We start from the raw sequence: 23044 nt of genomic DNA, 5'->3' as shown, positions 1-23044 counted from the left end.
ACCCAGCCATTCCCACTCAGAGCTGTCCAAACTTTTATGTACCTCATGGGTCATGCCTACTGCCTCTAGCACTCTAGAATCCTTGTCTTCTAGCCACATGTCAGGATCACATAGATTTCTAGCTGAAGACATCCAGGAATACCTGTTCATCTCAGGACTCCAGAGTCTATATAAATACCCTCAAGTTCCAAAGGCTGGAGATTTTCCTTCCTCTCCCCAAGGCCATCTTTTCAAGCCTCTCTGAGTCACTGTCCATAATCCAGAACCTCAGTCACCCACATCACTCCTCAAGGCATTTCCCTCCTCACCAGCACCTAACACAAGTGGAGAAATAGGTACAGTCAAGCCCCAGCAGCCTTACTAGGTTCCTCCACCTCTTTACCATAAACACCTGGAATCCCTTTCTCATCAGCATGCTGTAATACTGTCTTAACACCAAATCTCATCCAAATTCCATACCCTGACTTAGTACATCATGGTTCCAGCCACCTGGCTTCCAACCACTTAAAACAGCCTCTTCCAGATGTCATAAGCCCTACTTTCTTCAAGGCCATAGTACTCTGCAGATCATATACATTCCAGCTATTATTTTCAGGGACTGAGTCCTCTGTTTCTCTTAAATGAACTTAATTGGGGGAATTATCTGGCTAGATTTATCCTGGACAAAGATCAATCTGGGGCAGGTAAGAGATGCTGAAAGCTTGAAATAAGGTGGGGATAGACAAGAGATGACAGACTGGAGAAGGGTGGATTTCTGAATTCTCATCAATAGAATTGAGTGACTTGCAAGATGTGAAGTGAGGGAGGGGGTAGAAATTTTAAAATGGCTCTCAGCTTTCTTGCTTGGAAATTTGGTACAATGGAGTGGCATTATACAGTTGTCTTAGCTTATTTGTGCTGCTGTTTTCTGCTGTAACAAAATATGTGAGATCAGGGTATTTATGAAAAAAGAGAAATTTATTTTCTCAGAATTCTGGAGGGTAGGAAGTTCAAATCAAGGCACTGGCAGGTTTGGAATCTGCTGAGGCCCCCTATATCTGCTTCTAAAATGGCATCTTGATTCTGCATCCTCCAGAGGAGATACATGCTATGTACTCACATGACAAAAGAAATAGTAGGGTAATCAGGGCCTAGCAAGTTCCAGGTATCATTTTATAATGCACAATAGACAGTCCTGGACTTATAATGGTTCAATTTATGACTTTTCAGTTTTATAATGGTGTGAAAGGAGTATGCATTCAGTAGAAACTATACCTTTGGATTTTGAATTTTGATCTTTTAACAAGACTAACACTCTCTCTCTCTCTCTCTCTCTCTCTCTCTCTCTCTCTCTCTCTCTCTCTCTTCTCTCTCTCTCTCTCTCTCTCTCTCTCTCTCTCCCCCCCACCTCCTTTTTCTATACCAGAACAAGAAAGGAAATGCCATTGCTGGGGATGAAGCATTCCATTTCTTGCATGCATTCCCTTTTCTTTTATTTGTTCTAATTAGTTACACATGACAGTAGAGTGTACTTTGACTCATCATACATAAATGGAATATAATTTCTCATTCTTTGGTTATATATGAAACCTACAGAACACTAAAGAAAGAAATTGAAGACCTTCAAAGATGGAAAAATCTCCTATGCTTCTGGATAGGCAGAATTAACGTTGCCAAATGGCCATACTACCAAAAGTTATAAAGATTTAATTCAATTCCTATTAAAATTCCAATGACATTCTTCATAGAAATAGAAAAAGCAGTCATGAAATTCATTTGGAAAAATAAGAGACCCAGAATAGCCAAAGCAATCCTTAAGAAGAAGAGTGAAGCAGGAAGAATCACAATACCAGACCTTAAACTATACTACAAAGCTATAGTAACAAAAACAGCAGAGTGTTGGCACCAAAACAGACATGTAGACCAATGGTACAGAATAGAAGACATAGAGACAAACAATTATCTCATACTAGACAAACACACCAAAACCAATCACTGGAGAAAAGAGAGCCTATTTAATAAATGGTGCCGGGAAAATTGGAAATCCTTACATAGCAAAATGAAACTAAACCCCTGTCTCTCACCCAGCACAAAACTCAACTCAAAGTGGGTTAAAGACTTAGGCACTAGAACAGACATCGTCTACCCAATAGATGATTCTCTTTCTTGATGCTGTGCAGGGACATCCAGCTGAAGTTCCTGGTGAGCTACTCCATCAAAGGGAAACAACTGATACTGTGTCACCAGTGTTTACTGCACATTGTCTTCTGTGTTTTCTGATCCCAACATGTCTACAAAATGACCATCTGTATCTCCTGCCTCTGGTGCATTTTTAATTTACAACATTTTCAACTTGTTATGGGCTTATCAAGATTAACCCCATCATAAATTGAGGAACATCTGTAATCTGATCCATACTCTAATTTAATCTCCTAAAGTCCCCACCTTGTAAGACAAGAGCATTGGGGATTAAGTTTCAACATGAATTTTGAAGGAGACACAAATGTTCCAACCATAGTAGAAAGATGTAGAAATAAAGCATAAGATGAAGTCCTAATCCAAGCTAAACATGGTTGAAGCTTGGAATCATTATGGTAAGTGAAAGAAGCCAAACTCAAAAGGACACTTACTATAGATTACATTCATATGATATGTCTAGAATAGGCAAAATTATAGAGAATGAAAGCATATTAGAAGTTGTCTAAGAATAGAATATAAAAGTAGAAAATGAATCAGGAGAATAATGTATAAAAATTACATAGCTAAATGTTGCAGGGTAGTGTTCTGGAGTGATGAAAAATTTCTGAAACTAGATATTAGGGATGTTTGCACAACATTTTGAATTTACTAAAAAGCACAGAATAGTACACTTAACATGGTTAAATTTATGTTTTATATCTATTTATGTATTATTGCAATAATCATTAGATAGATAAAAATGAGAAAAAAACAGATGAACTAATAATACATAAACTTTTAAATATTTTTGTTAGTGCATTATAATTATTATAAATAATATTTGGGTTAATTTGGATGTAATCATACTGCATGACATAAAATTTGCCCCATTTCATTCCACAGTACTTCCACTTTCCCTCACCTCTTCCCTCCCCCAATCCGTTTCCTCTGCTCTATCGATCTTCCTTCTATTTATTGAATACATTTAATTTGTACATTATAGTTATACACAAAAGTGGAATTTATTGTGATATATACATACATACACATAGCATAGATTGATCAGTTTCATACCATAGTTTCTCACCTTTCCCTTCCTTCTTCCCTTGCCCCTTGTTGCCCTGTCTCTACTCTACTGATCTCCCTTCTATTTTTATAGGACCTCCTTTATATAATTTCTAATTTCTCTGCTGCTTCCACATATAAGAGAAAACATTCAACCCTTGACTTTGTGTCTGGCTTATTTCACTTAGCTTTATAGTCTCCAGTTCCATCCATTTGCCAGCAAATATCATTATTTCATTCTTCTTTATGATATTGATATGAGTAAAATTCCATTGTATATATAAACCACAGTTTCTTTGTCCATTCATCTGTTGATAGGCACCTGGGTTGGTTCAGTAACTTAGTTTTGTGAATTACACTGCTATCAACATTGATAAGCCTGTATCAATATATATTTTGATCTTAGTTCTTTTGGATGAATACCAAGGAGTAGGAGAGCTGGGTCATATGGTGGGTCTGTTTAAGTAAAACAAACTAATCAGGAGGTTCATGATAGGAAACAATGATTTTTCTTGGGCATGAGGCATTTGTGAGACATTTTAGTAAAATTAGGTTGAGAAACCTCGAGCTTTGAAGAGTGTCCTAGGCTGAAGATATAGCCTGAAGAGTCAGTGCAGGGGCTGGGGTTATAGCTCAGTGGTAGAGTGCTCGCCTCGCATGTGCAAGGCCCTAGGTTCAATCCTCAGCACCACATTAAAAAAATAAATAAAATAAAAAGCTTTTTAAAAATTATTTAAAAAGAGTCATTGCAGTGGATGATACCAGAAGAGAAAGTGGAAAAGTAAGAACCTGAAAGAGAAGAACACTGTTTGTAGGGTGTTTGGGCAGAGGAAGGGGAAGCAGGAAAGAGGGATGGCATATAGCAGAGAAGTATAATTCAAGACACTGTCTGCCTCCTTTCTCCTCTTGGGTTGCAAGATGATAAGGCACATCACTGGCTTACCCTTCACCATAAGTAACCTTCTTCCTTTCTGAGCTTTTCCTTTATGCCATCCTTTCTGGCATTTGTTCCCTCAGGCTGTGTGACTTGCCTCTTGTTCTGAGGTCTTTTAGTATGTGCCCAAAGGATGACACTTAAGCTCTCTAGGGGACAAAAATCATGATATGGGAATGCTTAAATTCTAAAATATTAAATGGATGTGAGTCTGCCCTCAGATGGCATTGTCAGAAGTATCTGGAAGAAAAATTCAGTTTTGTAATTACTAAGAATAAATGTGAAATAAAAGAAATTAGTAAAATAATAATTAGTAATCTCTCTTAACAATAAAACAATTTCAGCTGGGCTCGATTAAATACTCCTGTAATCTCAACTCTTTGGGAAGCTGAGGCAGGAGGCTCACAAGTTGAAGGCCAGCCTAGGAAACTTGGCAAGATCCTGTCTCAAAATAAAATCAAAAGGACTAGAAATGTAGCTCAGTGTTAGAGCACTTGCCTAGCATGTGTGAAGCCCTGGGTTCAACCCCAAATATTGCAAAAAAAAAATTGTGTGTGTGTGTGTGTGTGTGTGTGTGAGAGAGAGAGAGAGAGAGAGAGAGAGAGAGAGAGAGAGAGTATTTTAAAAAGACATCTGTCAAATAGGGTGTGAAGTAACCTTGGATTTGGTTGTTTGGCCTTGGTGATGCTATTTGAACTCAAGAGGCTCAAATGACTCAAGTTTCAGTTATTTTCTACTTTAGGAAATTGGTTTCTGGCAAAATAGTACACTGCCCCTAGAGCACATTGGTTACTGTTTTCTCTTAGCAAACAAGTTTCTTCCATATTACTAAATGCTTCTTTACCAGGTTATTATATGAAGAGGGAAGTAAATGGAAAGATAGCTATGGAGATATGAATTCATTCACCCAACCCATATATTTGGGGGAACTGGGAACTAGGACATGGGTAAATCCTTGTATTAATTTTCTGGGGATGTTGTAGCAAGATGCCACAAGCTGGAGGTTTAAAAATCAGAAATGTATTGTCTCCCAATTATACAGGCTAGAAGTTTAAAGAGCAAGGTGTTGTCAGGGCCCATTACTTTGCAAGCTATGAGAGAATGATACAGTCCAGACCTTGCTCCTTGGCCACTATCATTTCAATATCATCTTCCACTATGCATGTTTGTTTCCATGTCCTGTTGAGTTGAAGCCCACCCCAATACCCTTGAATCTTACCTTCAGGCAAATTCACATTCTAAGTCCCTGAGTGTTAGGACCTCAACCTATGGATTTAGGGAGGGGCACAATTCAAACCTTAACTAGTCTCATTCCTGAATTTGCCTTTTCTAAATAGCTGTGATTCTGAGGCTGGGGTTGTGGCTCAGAGGTAGAGCACTTGCCTAGCATGTGTGAGGTACTAGGTTTGATCCTCAGCACCACATTAAAAAAAATAAAATAAAGGTATCAAGCCCACCTATAACTAAAAACAAATAAATACATATTAAATAAATAAATAAATAGCTGTGATTCTGATGGCTCTTAGGTTGCAGAATTGGCCAGGTACTCAGTTCTTTTTCATCCTAGGAAGTGAATATTTGGAGGTGACCCCTCCCGCCAAAATCACCCTTGAGCTTCCTTTTTCTCCACTCTCTCAGAATGACATGTACTTAGGGGGCTAACTCAGGAAGCATCTGCAAGCAGTAATTTCCAGATAACATTGTTACTGCAATTACCAAGTTCAGAAAAGCCTGCCCATTGATGAAACAATTTTCAACAAAAGGTTTACTTTTACCTATAGAAACGAAATATTTGAAGGAAGCAGCACTTAACCTTTTTTGCAAGGAGCTCTGCTCTGTGGATTTTACCAGTGTTTTTAACCAAGCATGGATTCCAAAAATAATGACTTCCTAGGGTACTTTATTCTCTGGCATTATGGTGGGACACTATGCCAAGGGAACCCACTGGAGACCAAGAGACAGATCAAGCTGTTGCCCCACATTCTCTCTCTACTAAATCGCAGTTTTCTTTCAAGGGGAGGTGGCTATTGTGAAGCTGTCAAACTGAGGCAAGTTAAATGGGCTGAAGTGAAGGCTCCTATTAACAATAGCAGCTATCTCTGTCACATTCAAGCTTTGCAGACAGTTACAAGGCAACTTGGCCCTGATAGTTGGGTGATTAAAAATAACCAAAGGCAAGAAGGATGAGACAGGAATACCCTATTACTATGTGGCCCAAAAACCAAGAGGAAAACCAAATATTCCTCACTCAGCCCAAGCCTGAAGTTATTGTGACCTTCCCAGTCTCCTGGAGAGCAATCCTGGGGATGAGGCATCCTTCTCACAAGCAGCCCTGGATGTTTTCCTTGGCCAGGTTTGGGAATGGAAGGTCACTGTGTGCCAGATGTCAGTAAAGTCTGTGTCAAGTTCCAAGGCAGCAAAACAGTTCTTAATGATTATAATGCCTGGTGGTGGAAGAAGCAGGGGTAGGAGGCTCCCTCTACGTAAAACAGCAACACAGACATTTTTAAAGTGTCATATTTAAGATTGTGAAGGTCAGATAGACAACCAGAAGAGGACTAAAGGGAAAGTGTCTCTCAGCTCAAGTGAACACCAATTTCAATTGGCTTTATGATGTGATATTTGCATTAGTTTAGGAGCCCAGCTACCTAATCCTACATGTTGCAATCTAGTGTTATGCTCGAATTCAGGACCCCCAAAGACCACCAGAGACCCAAGATTGATGTAAGCAGCAAAGAGGTATTTATTGCGAGCTAGCTGGGTCCTCCGCGCACACACACAGCAACTGGTGACGCTGAGAGGCCCCGAGCCCAGGATTTGCAACATTTTTATACATTTTTTGGAGAAGGCAGGGACTTCACATACGTCATAGCATCCCTTAGCAAATCATCACACACCGCGGGAAAATCAAATACCAACTCTAAAACATGATTAGCACATTCACTGGTGGGAACCAGTTGGGTAGGGGTGATTGGTTACTACAAGAGGGTGAATTCGTTTGAACCGATTGGTTTAAGCCAAGAGGGGCGTACATGCTGAACTACATGATTTCCCAACATGTTATCGACCACCATAAACTCCTGGGAGGGTCATCTGGCATCCCAGGTATTTCCCTGTCTCATGCTGACCAGCAAAAACCTTTTCCCTCTGCTGAGAAAGAATCAGAGTCCTGATTTACCTGTTCTTGGTAGATTCCTATATAAAAACATCAATGGAGGACTAAATCTGTGGCCTAGCCCCAGCTTCCCCTTTAACTGCAAAAATGTGAGCCTCCTTTCATTGGCCCTGAGGTCCAATTAAAGCAACTTCTCCACAGTGTCAGCCCATATTAAACATGTGACTGCCTATGGGCTTTATTGGGGTGGGGGCAGGAAATTTGCACTGTTGGGATGAGGCCACTGCACAGACAGATTCCTTTCTTTACTAGCCTCAGGTCTGGAAATTCTGAAGTGGGGGGTGTAGAAGAGTCTTTGTGGGATGGAATCTTGGCTTGGTCCCATGCCATCCAGACAGCTGTCTCTTTAATGTAATGCTTCATCTCTCCTGGAAAAGACAAAGCCATTTTTCTTGGTGAGGCTTCTTCTGGCTCTATCAATTGCAATTTCAATGTAGGAAAACTGGAGGGAGAAAGTGATTATGTGGGAAAAATAGCTTCTTTTTTCCGTTTTTCTCCAGTATGAATAGGAATGCATCAGGGGCCTTCTGCAACCTCTGTCATACAGGGCAGTAAGCAGAGAGGTTAGGGACACAGGTTTTGGCATCAGGAAGGTGTGCGTTGCCACTCTAGTTTCTCCTCCACTCCTGGGCAGCTATGAGACTGCTTTTTAATAAAAGTTTTATTGAGATACAGATACCATAAAACTCACCATTTTAATATTTTTAGTATATTCACAGAGCTTTGCAACCATCATCTCTATCTAATTCTACATTTTTATAACACCCAGGTAATCCCTATAACATTGTTACTCCCCATTGTTCCTCCCTCTAACTTCTGGCAGCCAGTCTCTTTCTGTCTCTATATTTTCTGTCTACTTGCCTATTTTAGACATTCAATATAAATAGAATCATCCAGAACTTTACCATTATAGCTGGTGTTTCCATCTAGGGGTGGTGGGTTTGTTGTCTCTGTTAAGCAAAGAATTGAAGAACAGGACACAGAGATAGTAAGCAAGTAACAGGTATGTTGCAAAACTGACACATATAGACTTCTCTAAAGAGAAAGGATCCCAGAGCCAGGAGTCTGCTGGAGGAGTTTTGGCCTGTTCTTTTTATGGTCTCTAGAATTTCCTCCTTTCTATGTCTCTTCCCCTGGCCATGAACTCATCACTATTATTGATTGGTGCCCCCTTGGTTTTCTATTGGATCCTCCCACTTAAATGCATGAGTAGAGACATGTCTGTCTGATTGGGTCCCCTGCTGGTGTCCACCAGCACTTTTGTCAAATAGGAAGTTAACCTCATTGGAATACCCTCTCCTTGCTCCTTTGTTCCTGCCTCCTCCCAACCTCCACATTCACCATCTTGTCTAGGATGCCTAAGCTCTTCTACATCCCCCTTGCTGGCTTCCTTTTTCTACCATCATGTTTTTGAGGATTTTTTATGTTGTAGCATGTTTTAGTACTTTGTTTTATAGCTGCATAATATTCCATTGTATGGACAGACCACATGATCTTTGTCTATTCATCAGCTGATAGAGATTTGTGTTGCTGTATACTTTATGTCTGTTTCCTGATTGCTAATGCTATTGAGCATGCTTGTATTTGTTTGTATATTGGCAATTTGTCCTTCTGTCTTAGTTTAGGCTGCTATAAGCAGAATACCATAGGCTGAGTGGTTTAAACAACAAATATTTGTTTCTCACAATTCCGGAGGCTAGGAAGTTCAGAATAAGGATAGTGATATAATTGGGTTCTTGTGAGGGCCCTCTTCCTGATTTACTCACATGGCAGAGAGAAGACAAGAGGAAGTGAACTGTCTTGTGTCTTTTTTTTAGAAAAGCACCAACTCATCATGAGTGATCCCCCATGATCCAGTTACCTCCCCAAATCCCCATCTTATATACCATCACTTTTGGGGATTAGTGTTTCAACATCTGAATTTAAGGGGGATGAACATACTCAGTCCTTAGTGATATTTTCTGTGAGAAAATGTCCATTCAGATCTTTTGCCCATACTTTAACTGGATTCTTTCTCATTTTATTGTCGAAGTTACCTGAGTTGTTTATAAATTTTAGATACCAGATCTTTATCTCATATATGACCTGTAAATATTTTCTCCTGTGAGTTGTCTTCTTAAATTTACTAAGCCTGAGTTTCCTCCTTCAAAAACAGAAAATACATGTACAATTTCTAAGATTTCTTACAAAGAATCTGAGGTGGTCCATCAGTACACATGTTAAGCTTACCTCAATAAGTCTGGTTATTGTTACCTAGCACTGGCTGGCTTAGAGTGAAACAGAGGCAAGGTGAAAACCCTCAAATCATAACTATACACCTGGTAGATAAGTTGTGAGAGGTTCAAAATGTTTTGATTTTACTGATATGTTATTCCTAGAATGACTTGAGAAATTTTATTTGGAATGATTATATTTTTATTCAGAATAGTTTGCATAGCTCTAAGTATTAGATAACTATTGACTGGTATTGGGTTCCACCACTGTATATATGATTATGTTTAGAGCTTTCCATGTTTCTCTATCTAGACAGCTAGTTATCCATCTATCAAGAATATGAAGAATATGAGTCTATGAATAACTGGATAGAAATAGCCTAGTGCTGGAGCAGTATTCAAAACTGACACCTTCTTACCTGAAGCCAAATCAGGAAAGAATAGATCTCCAGTTGCATAAGATATTCACCTATTGTATGTAAAACCTATTCTGATGGCTCTCTTTTGTTGCTTAAACTGCTTTCTTCAACCTGAGATCTGGTGATTTCCTCTGCAGTGATTCTTTTAAGGCTGCTTCAGAATGCATTTATGTAATCACCAGGTTCAAATTTGCCCTAATATCAATAATAGTGGAAATAGTAGCATTTATTAAATATTCACAAGATTATTTTCACTTAATATTTAAGTTACTTTTCACATCAACTCCACAAAGTACATAGTTACTAGCAGCCTTGCTTTAGAAACAAAAGATTGAGGCTCAGAGAGGTTACTTAGTTTGCCCAGATTTGAACAGCTAGCAAATGCAAGAGACCAAGTCAAGTCAATCCAGCTTCCAAGTCTTTACCCTTTACTATATTGTCATCCCATAGGAAATTAAACTGGCCAAAGCCTGCCTGTGTAATTTCTATATTTCATAATTAAGAAAGACAGTCCCATCTAACCCATTAGTATATGGTATAACACAATATTTAGATCTGCATGTCACTTATCCACAGTGAGTGTTCCCCTAACTTGAGACTCCTCCTCTCTCAGAAATCACCTGGTACAGCCCTTCTTCAGGAATTAATGGCAGGGATGATGACCTTACATGTTCTCAGCAGGGTTACAAAGTTAAGGCAAACCTGTGGTGTGTGGGTAAACCACAGGGAATTCACATACACTAAGTTGAAATTTAGAGAGAAATGGCCAGAATGACTCAACATGACTGGCTTTCCACATCAATGTGATTGTGCCATGTGCTATAATTTATAGTGTAAACAAGTTTTCTGCAAAAGCTAAATATATCATGCAACTCATTTAACATGCACAGAAGGAGCCATTAAATTATTTCAGTCCCATTACTCAAAATGTTCAGAAAATTCCTCTGTATTAGAGCCAGTACAGGATTGACTCTGCAGCCAAGTACATCAACATAAATGTTGAATTCTCAGGGGAAATGTATGCCTCATACTGATACTTAGGGAAAATATATGCCCAGACATCATGGAGCCCCTTCTAAAACAATTCTAATTTTGTTAAAACAATAGGATCAAATTTTCACTCCGGTTACCAGCATCTCTGTATTTATAAAGCTTATAGACAACCATGAATGTCAATAGAATGGTGATATGTTTTAAAGTGGTTAATAATTTATGAAACATGGATGTGGAAACTGAGGCTTTTTGTCTCACTTTCTAATTTCATCTTTACCTAAATGGAAACAATTTCTTGTGAAAGCCATATGTGATGCCTTGAAACTGTTTAAATTGGAGTAATTATCAGAACAAATGGTGTCATTGGATGATATTAGTCTGTTTGTGTTCCTTCTGTCTACCCAATGAATCAACATTAATACGGATTTCTAAAAACACTTGAAACACAGTCATCTGTGATTTCATTTTTTTGTTTTAAAGTGTATGTTCAAAAATTGATATAACCTTCCATATTTACTAAAATCTACCTTTAGATTAACAACTCAGTGCTATATATTCCTTATCCAGAAAGGAAGTATCTTTCTGCACATTTGTTTTCTTTTCTTTATTATTTGTATGTTGTTTTTAAGTTTGAATCAGGAATTGATATAAATTGTAGCAAGTATATTTCTGGCATCTATTGATATGATCATATGGTTTTCATCATTTTATTTGTTGATGATGTGATATATTGTATAAATAGACTTCTTGTTATTAAACTGTTTTTACATTTGTGGAATATGGTAGATTAATATTTTATGATATACAGTTCAGTTGTATTTATGTAGATTTTAATTTTCTAAATTAAAAAAAATTGATAAAATAATATTATGAAGATTCTCTTAGTATTAAAGTATTGATTTACTTCAGTTTCTGGCATGTAACAGGTATTTGAGACAAAGATATAGTTTCTTTCTATCCTTCAATTTTTGCTTTAACATGAGAACATTTTTTTATTTTCTATGTTTCTAAATAAAATGATATATTTATGCATTTAGGATAGTTTAGGCTGAACTATCTTGAGCCAACAGTCAGAAGAAATGATAAGGACTGGTGTAATCCTATGTGGTAGGGGCTTGAAAGCAGTTATCTCAGTATTTTAAGATGGTACTATTATGATCTCCATTTCACCAAGGTACTCAGAGGTTCAAGGTGACCAGGTAGTAAGGGTTGGAATTTGAGCCTGACACAAATCAGGCTCTGTCCATATACTAAGTCTTTCACTGCCACACACAAGTCAATTAGTTTGGCAAATAGAAAATTTACTAGTCTTCAATGATGCTGAACATTGACTAGTCTTACCAATGTAAGACCTTGGATTCAAAGGGACATTGCATGACAAACTATGAGCAGCTAAGCTCAAAGCGTCACAACCAGCAGAGAAAAAGGTTCATCAGCTATTGTTCTGCTTGTAGTAATGAATCTCCCAGACATGTTGTGGTGTAGGGAATCATGTCTATCATATCTGTAATGGCACCCTGTGGACCCTAAAGGTCTCCAGATAAGCCACATGGCCAGAGACTTGAACCACAGTTAATCTGAGTGTTAGCACAATAAGCACAATACCTAGTGGTCCTCCCTGCACCTAAGAGGACAGGAAGATCTTGAGATATACTTCAAGGACATTTTCCACTAGCTTTCTCATCTCTTATGGGATTTTGTCATGAGACATTTTCCCATTGCCTCTGTTCTGATGAGTTAAGAACTTTACAATTCTGACCCCTGCAGAACAGAAAGTATGGCCAATAAAACTGCTAAATTGGACTCCAGAAATAGTCTTCTCTGCCAAGGTGTATCTTGTAATTCACTGTAGTCATCTGGCTCCTTTTGTTTTGGTGTCCTCCTTTTTGGTATGTGGAACCAAGAATTCGGAAGGAATGGGTACCTCTAGCAGTTCTTCTTTTTACTATGTAAGTATTAAACTGTCTCAGTCTCAAAGTAGTTCTCTATATCTTTACCAACCAAATAAGTCAGGCCTTGGCCCTGACCTTGTCATGTGTGCATGATGGGTGGTTTCCTATGGTCACTATTGAAATACTTCATGGTATTCAGAACTACCTGAGCCACCTCTAGGATCTTCTAGAGTTGAAACATTATCACTATAGATTATAAGATAATTCACCTTCTAACCTAAAGTGTGAGTCACATTGATACAGCAAAAAGAGCTGAGCACTCAGATCTTATGGGGTTTTCAGGAATAACAGAGAAACATTGCTGTCAACATTTTATTTTATTATAATTTTTTTGGTACCAGGGCTCTCAACCACTGAGCCACATCCCAGCCCTATTTTGTATTTTACTTAGAGACAGGGCCTCACTGAGTTGCTTAGCACCTTGCTTTTGTTGAGGCTGGCTTTGAACTCATGATCCTCTTGCCTCAGCCTGCCAAACTGCTGGGATTACAGGCTGCTGTCAACATTTTAGAAGGACCTAAATTGTCAAGTTTGAATATTTCACTTAAGCAATCTGAAATAAAAAGTGAATTCTTTATGTATAGCATAAAGAAAATTTTATCTGCCTTGTCAGTGAAGGTAAATAGTCCTTGATAACTTTTGTCTGGAAATGGGTTTGAGAAATAGTTTGAAGCACTCCAAACATAAAGTGCCCTGTTACCAGTGGTTGAGAATCTGCAAAGCCTCAGACAGAACTAAGAATTTGTCCTTGCCCCCACTGAGTTTAATGTAAGGCCCAGTGGCTTTCAGCAGGTAGGAGTTGTAGTGCACTTCACAGCAACTTAATATTTCAGTTATTTTGAAGAGTTTCCTAAGTTGGAGATTAATGGACCAGCTCCATAAAGGAGTTCTTTACTTAATCCTTAACAATTAGGAGCTGATGTGGAGAGATGAGTAATGAGGTACCCTCTGTGATTGTGAGATACTTTGTAGCTAATCACAGAGGTTTCTTTTCTATAGTTAGCTATGTTTATTTTTTAAAGGTGAAGGAAAGCTGAGAAGGGCAACCACAAAATGAAGCCTTTTTGGCAAGAAATTTGTCTTTCCTCATCAATTGAAAATGGAATTAATCAGGTCTAGCTCCAAAGGGAAAGGTTGAGTACCAGAAATGCTCCTCTTCTGCCAGGAAGGAAAGATCCTAGTATAGGTATCTGAGGCCTATGTGAATGAGGAGACATTCAGCACAGAAAGGCAGCCTTGACTGAGGGAATGCTTTGACATTTGGAAGAACTCCTGATATAAATTCAGTGCCTTAGGAGTGGTCAAAATGACCTTGGACCTCAGGACTATCAGTGTTGAAATTCAATTTATTCTAATTGTGATTCTAAATGTCTCTAGAATCTGGTGCTTCTCTTCCCCATCTTCACTATCTGTGCCCTATCCCAGGATACCACCTGTTACCTAGATACTATAATGTCAGTCTAACTGGTATCCTTGCTGCCTCCTTCTTCCAGTTAATCTATATTATTTTTTTCCAGAAAACTCACATATAAATACCAGGTCCCTAAATGAATGAATGAATGAATGAATCCCTATTATGCTACTTGGATGAATTTACATATTTCTTAGTATGACTCAAAAAGAAATTCTTTGAAAATGACTTGTACAGTCCTATTAAAGAATAGAATGTTAGCAATCAGGTTCTATGCTTAGAATTGCCTTTTAAGATAGAAGATTTTCTTTTCCTTTTTGGAATTGTCCCAACATTTTTTCAGGACTACATTCTACATTGATCCACTGGGTTATAATATTCTCTATGGAAATTCCCTTTTAAATATTCTCTCTTATGCTCATGTGCATACTTGTGTGCTCACTCTCCCCCCACACACACACCTGAAAAATAATATAATACAACAGTGTTTGGTGTGTTTAACATTCTTGAAAGCCATCTGAAATCTATAGGCTGAAAAGGTGACAGTTTTATACAAGTAAATAGTCTTATATATCAGGACTCACACTACTAGCTTCAGTTTATGCATGCAATATAGATATAAATCCATATGTTCCACACTTGTATCTATTAAAAAAGATGGTTACTCTTCTTTTTTCCGACTACTGCTTTTTAGGAATCATAACTCAGACTATTCAATGTTTATAGAATCTCATGTTTTTATTGTCATTGCACATAAGAATAAACTGAGGTTCAGAGAGGTTAAGTAACTTATGCCTCTGTTCTCTGGGTAAATTCTGTGCAGCATTCACAGTTTTATCCACAAAATGAGACTTTTCTAGAGGAGCTGATTTCATTCCATACTCCTGCAATCTCTGGGGTTCACCAAAGCAGCACTGCATTCATCTATCTTAATGTGGTGTTCCTTTTAAGATTTTATTTGGTATGGAAAAGGAATGTTAAGCTTAAGAGTTTGAAAAACATTGGCTTAAAGAAGGAGTCAGCAAACTTTTCTTTTCTGTAAAAAAAAATAAACTAGCCCAACTAGTACATATTTTAGATATTCATCTGTATTGCAGCTGCTCAACCTTGCCATCGTAGTGGAAAAGCAGCCATAACCAACACATAATGAATGGGGATGGCTGTGTTCCAATAAAACTTTATTTGTAGATAATGAAATCCGATTTCTGTATAATTTGGGGGTATCATAAATATTGGCTTTTTTTCAACCATTTAAATCTGTAAAACCTGTATGGAAATAGACAGGGCTGTGGTCTGGTAACTCCTGATCTAGATGATCCCCAATGAGACTCATAGTTCTCATGCTAAGGAACCAAAGTGTTCCTATGAGATATGTATTTTTTTTTAAATCTCTAGCATGCCATCAGCTTCAGAAGAAACACTTTTTTTGGTCTACATGCCTGTGTCAGGATGAAAGAACCGATTTAATTGGACCCAGATGGTAGGCACCATTGTGGATGGCACTTGGATGGAGGAGCCCACATGGTAGATCTTGGGTTTTCATTCCTATGGAATATAGTATAGATTTTCAAACTGTTGATCACTTCCATGGCCCTCTGACTGGAATTTCCCAGGATCCCCAGGAAAGTAGTGATGAGTAGAAAAAACTTTTAAGTTAAAATGATGAAAAGTTAGATGAAGCTTCTACTGAGAAAAGAAGCCCAAGGACCTTTACCTGAAGGAAACAGAATGGATGCTCTGAAAAATAACACTGACTCTTCCTAATTTTCCTACCTGCCTTAGTGCTGATAAGTGATTCAATGCTGTGGATAGTACAGAGCTCTGGGTAGAAAAATATATAATTCTCTGAGTACTTCTAAACTAGTCAAGTTTCATTCCTTCTAGCTTGCTTTATGAAGAGAATGGAACTATAAGTAGGCAAAAGAGCCAAGTTACTATTCTAGAAGTGGACCCACAAAAGACTGATGACATAGCACAAGACCCCAGGCATCCTCCAGACTCTCTGTACCATGTTATCACCCAAAAGCTAGTTGTGTGATATCTTGGAAGCCATCAGAAAGTTACTTTGATTGCCACCAGCTGTGGGTACTGAGGATGACAATGATAATTAAAACTAGTAACCGGAAGATGACACAATACTTGCATCAGAGGCTACTGTTGTTCATTTATGCTGAGAGCCAAAACCTAAGTAAACCAGCCTCTTCCCTTCTCCTGAATAATGGAGGTAGCAGCACTGGTTGTAGCTCCAACACCATTCAAGATTCACTCTCCAAGTGTGGACTATATAGAATAAGATTCAGACTATCAGATAGAAGGTACAGGAAAGCACAGAGTAACTCCAAACTGACAGAACAATTAATGATGCTAAAGAATAGAATATTGGGGCTAGGGTTGTGGCTCAGTGGTGCAGCTCTTGCCTAGCACATGTGAGGCACTGAGTTCAATCCTTAGCACCACATAAAATAAATCAATTAAATAAAGGTATTTATTGTCCATATACAACTAAAAAAAGAATAGAATATTGCCAGCAACCCATCAGACAAGGGCTTTAGGGTTATCTGTTGTGGATGTTCTATATGTCTCCGGTAGGTGGCTACGTGACAGTGATATAGTGAAGTAGGTAGCACTTGCTCTTAAGTCCACCCTGCCACAACCAAGGGCTTCATTACCATAGAACCTGCTAAAACAGTGTTTCAAACCTTCTATTTTTCCTTATTCGAAATTACCTAAGTGTTCTTCTGTGTAAATTGGCAGATTTTATGGAATAGTCTTATAACGATCAGAACTCACATGGAACCTGTCGCATCATAGTGTTCTGGAATATTACAGGGGCCAAGAGACTTTTTTAAGCTTGAGGCATGGAGAATCGGAGAAAGAGAAGATCCAGGCATGCTGCGTCCTCAATTCTCTTATGGTTCTCATCTGCTCCAAATTTTGTTATTGGAGCTTTTATAACATTATCTCCTTGGGGCAAGAACTTGGTGTTTTGGACACAGTTTTATGGACTATTCTACTTCTTATATTGTAGTAATTATAATTCATAGTAATAACAAAAACAGAGCCTATTCACATAAAAACAACAATTGTAAACCACTAGACCCTGAATAAATATCTGGAATCAGTAAGGAGGTCTACATGTTCTGTTTTTGCCTAACTGAAAAGGTGAAGGACAGTGGTTTTGTTTTTTAGATGACACACAGAGACATACATTTATATGAACATGCTTTTTCACATTTTGGGGTGTACAGTATGTGTTGAATTTGTCTATGGAATTATAACTTCATGAAAAGAGATTACCATTTTCTGCTGAGATGACCTTCACTGCAATGGGTGTGAATAGTGATGCTATAATAATTAAGTCCAAAATCTTTTATAATCCTACACTTTCCCTAGAGTAATGTTCAGCATTAGCCAAGGATGAAAATGCAAACAAGTACATGTATACTCAATAATAAAGCTTAATAGGTCAGGGAAGGAGCAGAACAAAATGAATGCCTAACACCTCCAGAGATAACTAGGCATTTTTGTCTTCTTAGTTACTTCCTTGACTTGTGTTTACTAGGATCTGAATATATGCATTAAATTGTCCTTTATTAACCAAATACATAGCAAGCTGTTGCATGGAAAACAGTTGGTGGTTTAATGTCTAATACATTCTGGATTGGATACTGATTTTCAGAATTGTATGTTGGAGGACATTTCATTTACATGTTAAAATGACATAAAGTTGCTTGGAGAGTAAAATAACTGTTGAGTTTTGAGTTCAGGCCTCTGTGCTCTGGCTTTGGATGTCTCATGCTATCTGAGGGGAGTAACCTATAAATCCAGCCTTGAGATTCCATTAGATATTTCCTGAGTCATCATGGCTTACCTTCAGATTACTCAGCAAATTAAAATGAGGAGCAAAGGTGCACTAAGATTTCCCCTTGTCATTATTTGTTAATAGTATTAATGATGTCCATTATTTTTCAAACTAAGATATCTTTCCAAACTACTAATAGTCTGCATTAATTTTGTCCTTTCATAAAGCATTTTCACATGCATTAGTTCTTGCTGTACTCACCTCTGCCCTCCCATTGAACAGATAAAGCTCAGAGCTGATAAATAATTTGTCCAAGAAATCAGAGCTTATGATTAGCCTGCCGTTACTCCACATTAATGTGGTTTGTTGGGAAATAAATAATATGGTTTTTGTTGCTGCTGCTGTTGTTTCCATTTGATATGCAATCCTAAAAGTTGTAACCTCTAAGAGAACATTTGGCAATCTTTAGTTCTGGCTCAAGATGATCTAGGTTCTATGTTTGCCTCCATGATTTCTAGCTGTGCAGTCATGAGCAAGTTCTGTATCCCCTCCAAGTCTCAGAGTCCCCATTTGGAAAGTGGGGATAGGGTCAGTGCCAGAACTAAATTCTGTACTGTGCTGCTGATCAAATACTTAACACTTTCTCTCATTCAGAAAATGGATCTACTAAATGCAGGAATCATTTATCAATTATTTCACTGAACACTTAGATATAAATAAGAAGACATTCCCCACATGTAATGAGATACACACACACACACACACACACACACACACACACACACACACAGAGAGAGAGAGAGTAAAGCCTTTTATAAAGACAAGCACAGGAAGTTTATGTTTTAGTTCTATAGCTTATAAGAATGATACTCCTCATTTTCTACAACGTGTTGTAAAGAACTATTTGTTCAGAGTCATAAGTCTGCAATTTCAAAAGAAATACCAAGACACATTTTTTCTCCTTCTCTAAGATCTTCAAAACATCCATTAGTCTCTTGAAGGACAGTCATAAATCCTGAAAATTTAGTTTATCTGAAACCAACTCTAACAGTTGTCCTTCCCACCAATCATCCTTTATATCAGTCTTTAGTTTTCAGACCTCAGTGAACACATCCTGGTGTTCTGTGGATCAGCCTGAAAGTGAGGGAGCTGTGATTTCTTTGGAGAATTATTGGATATTCACTCTGACCTGAATCTTTTTCTAACACTTGAACTTGAACTTTAAATAACATGTATTTATTTATCAAATTAGAAGCTACATTTTCCTTTCTAGTTTCCCTTTCCTGGATAAAGTACACAGATAAGAATCAAGAAATGGGAATTTTAGGACTAGCTGTAGCACTAACTGTGTGATCTTGAGCAAAAGCTGTTCATCACTCTAAAACTTTTCTTCCTTGTCTATCATTTCTGGAAAGATGCTGTAAAGAAGACAAAGTTGAATACATTGTGCCCAAAACCCATATGGGAATAAGAGTCTGATGGGGGAGAGAGACACAATAGGAAACAGTGCTGTGACCCAGCTAGAGATGGGGATTATCAGATTCAAAAGCTTTTGTGGAGGAAGTAGAAACTGATTGAGCTATGTGTGTGGTGGTGGGGTGAGTGAATAGGATTTCAATAGTTGAGGGATATGGGAATTGATCCAGAAAAGGTTGAGGAGATCCTTACTTGAAGCCTGTCATGAGGTCTAAAGTTATATTTTATAAATTTAAATATGAACACCAATAGGTCTGAAAACCTGTATACTTGAAATTTTAAGATAATAAGCTGGAACTCAAACTTGGAGATAGTGGGGATGCATGGCACTGAAATTGATACCCCTGTCAAAACAAAAGGCTTTTCATGCCCAGTAAACAATTTTGAAAGTGCTAGTTCATCACGAAAATCCAGATCACTCATATTTTTCAGGTACCATGCTTTAGGAGAGAAAGATTTCTTACCCACATTATGGACTTACACCTCTTGGATCAAATTTTACAGGAAGAGACAAGTCATATATCAAAAGGTTAATGACTAGCCATTTCTCTCCCAGCTCTTTTGTGGCCACTGAGCTGCCCAGCAGCAGAGAGCACTGAAAAGCAGTGCAAGTTCACTAGTCCTTTCGCCTCTGTCATCCAGAGAGCCCCAGCAAGCTTCATTCTTCAAGAATAGTGACATGGTAACAGCCTGTTCCCTGTCACTATTCTTGCCTGGGAGACTCAGAGCCCTTTATCCTGTAAGAGATCCAATGCCATGCCCTGCTTACATATACAGTGATTGATTAGTATATTTATTGCACTTTTAGTAGTCAAATATATGGACTCCAGTCATCTCTGGAGATGCTGAAATTGTCTTTTCCCCCTTGATTTAGGGGAAGGTAGAGAGGGAAGATGTATGCAGAGTATGGCATAAATATAAGACCTCAAACATCTAATTAGCTGAAAGAATCTTGGTTCCCTCAATACCTTTGACAGAATTGCAGCTGTCAGATTGTAGCTCCAATATTTTATCCTCATTGCAAGATGTATCTGAGGATGATTTAGAAAAGATACTTTCTAATGTGAATACTACTCTGATTTCTTTGCAGGATGCTTGAGGATGACCTGAAGCTGAGCAGTGATGAAGATGACCTTGAGCCTGTGAAGACCTTGACTACTCAGTGCACAGCCACTGAACTCTACCAGGTAGGAGGAGCTTATGGCTTGGTTTTGGGCCTGAGGGTAGGTAGCAAATGGAACTGGTATTATTTTGAAGAGAACAAGTGTGTTTCCTGCATCATTTCTGGGCTTTGAAGAGAGAGGAAAAAAGCAATGATGGGTATAGTGTTTCTAGAACAGGTTGAGTCTGCTTCCGGTTACATGAAAGCAACAGTAGGAGACACAAAGAATTTTAAAATTGCTTTCACCCCCTCCCATCTCTCTCTACTTTCCACATACAAACACTGACCTTCAATAAGCAATAGAGATTGTCTTGTCCCTCTCTCGAACTACTTATTGTCTTGGGTAAGGTATATATTAGTTTTGTGACTCCACTGTGAGTCTTGGAGCTCATGCTCATTAATTTAGGTACAAGTGTGACTGCTTCATTCACCTCTCTCAGATACACCACCTCAGAATGCAGCTGTGAATTAATACCCCACACTTGCAACTTACATGAACTTTCAGGCAAAGGCGTTTGGCAAAAACTTGCTGCTGCCCTTATCTTATTCCATTCTGCATTATAAGTATTTCCAGCACGTTCCCACCAAATGAGATGGCAGGATAGTGAGTTTTCAGAATTTTCAAAAAGACTGGACTTCTTGATTTGAAAAGGCCAAGTAACATCTGTGGCTCATCAGAACAGTGATGCTATGTGATATCAATGGCGCCTATACAATTTTTGTGAACAAGATCTGTTATGAACATGGGATCCTTCTGGTGTGCTTATATACTCAAATAAAGAATAAAAGAGGATTGACTGAATTTTGATAGTTAAAAAATTTCATCTTGAAGGTAGTTTGGTGTTTTGTCAAGAACAAGCACAGGGTAAATGCAGACTACACTGTGCTGGTCTAAGCCAATTTCACGTGTTTCCTAGCAATGTGTTTGTTGTACATTGAATGCAGATAGCCCCCCCTCCTTCTTGAGTTGTGCACTTCAAAGCAAATGTAAAATGCACACTTAATTTCTAATGTCCATCATTTCCGCTTTCTGCATTTAAAACACCACTTACAAGAGCATCATATTTGTAAATAAAGCAAAAACAAAACAAAAATTCTAGATCATTGATTTTAACAGATGCAATGTTATTTTCTAATAAAAATGCTTAAAGCAGAATTTGACAATAAGTGAAAGTAGGTTTTGCACAAATTGACTTTCTTTCCATGTGATTATATAAATACAATCTAATTTTTACTCATAGAGTTATTTTCTTAAGAGGTGGCATCAAACCTTCAGTCTGAATCATCTGGGTTTTCAATCCTATGCTGATGGTTTATAACCACTGAAAGTCTCAGATAATCAGGGTTCAGTTGGAAACTTTCCATGATATGCTGAACTCATACCAGCTATGTTGTCCTTAGTAAGGCTTGGATTGTCACAATTAGATTGGGAGGTTGAACTGGAGGACCCATGGTAAGCAAAAGTACAACCTATTCCACCAACTAAGTCCAGAAAGCAAGAAATGGGCATAAGACTATAATTGTCGGAGACCAGCTCCAACAGGGGGTCTCAGGAGATGAACAGATGGTGAGGAGTCGGCAAAAGAGGGGGTGGAGAAACAACACAGACACCAAAGTGAAGGTGTTGATCCCAATCTTTACTTGTGAAGTTGATCATATATACTTTTCATTTTGGCAGGCTCACAGTACTTTGTGGTTACAAAACAGGAATCATTATTCAAAGAAAAAAAAGATACGTAACTACAATTAGAACAGAAGAATGTATCTTGGCTTATGCATAAGCAAGCATTTGTACTTTCAGTTCGTGTTTTGCATTGAGCTGTTTCTGCTTAGTTACCTTTTAATAATAGTTACAAATGTCCCAAACTATTGTCCTATACCCTGACTATTCTTTCTTGACTTACTGACTGGAACCGGTGCCATGGTTACGGCAAGTGGTTGACTTGTTATTAATTTTAATCAAACAAGAGTAAGAGCACAAACCATTGTGCACACGAACAAGAATAAGTTGCCCAGTACTAAGCACTAATCTGTCTTCTTAACATTAATTTTTCTTCTTTAGATTTTAATTTAATTTCTCAAAAACTTCCTTGACAGGAATACAGGGAGTTTTTCATTAGACATTAACAATTTACACTCCACAGCTGAATCATTGCATTTAGAGCAAACAGATCTATGCTTTAGAAGTAGTTGCATTAATTGGGAAAGTCATGATTTTTCCTTCATACTTAATGGTCATATGAGAAATAGCAACTGTACTTATTAAAGGAATACAAAAACAAATC

General features: G+C 38.0%; 1 protein-coding gene across 10 annotated transcripts in view; it reads left to right on the top strand.

Annotated features, from left to right (window-relative positions):
• The window catches only part of Aff2 (ALF transcription elongation factor 2), a 478853-nt gene that overhangs the window by 347439 nt on the left and 108370 nt on the right, over positions 1-23044 (top strand). For all 10 annotated transcript variants that reach the window (XM_005325137.4, XM_040286575.2, XM_005325134.4 and 7 more), the window contains one exon: positions 20688-20784. In XM_005325137.4, the coding sequence (XP_005325194.2) occupies positions 20688-20784 (97 nt within the window). The remainder of the gene's footprint in view (positions 1-20687; positions 20785-23044) is intronic.

Source organism: Ictidomys tridecemlineatus, chromosome X (genome assembly GCF_052094955.1).
Source record: "Ictidomys tridecemlineatus isolate mIctTri1 chromosome X, mIctTri1.hap1, whole genome shotgun sequence".
NCBI lineage: Eukaryota > Metazoa > Chordata > Mammalia > Rodentia > Sciuridae > Ictidomys > Ictidomys tridecemlineatus.
Note: the sequence above shows the minus strand (reverse complement) of the source record. Positions and strands in the feature narration are given on the sequence as shown.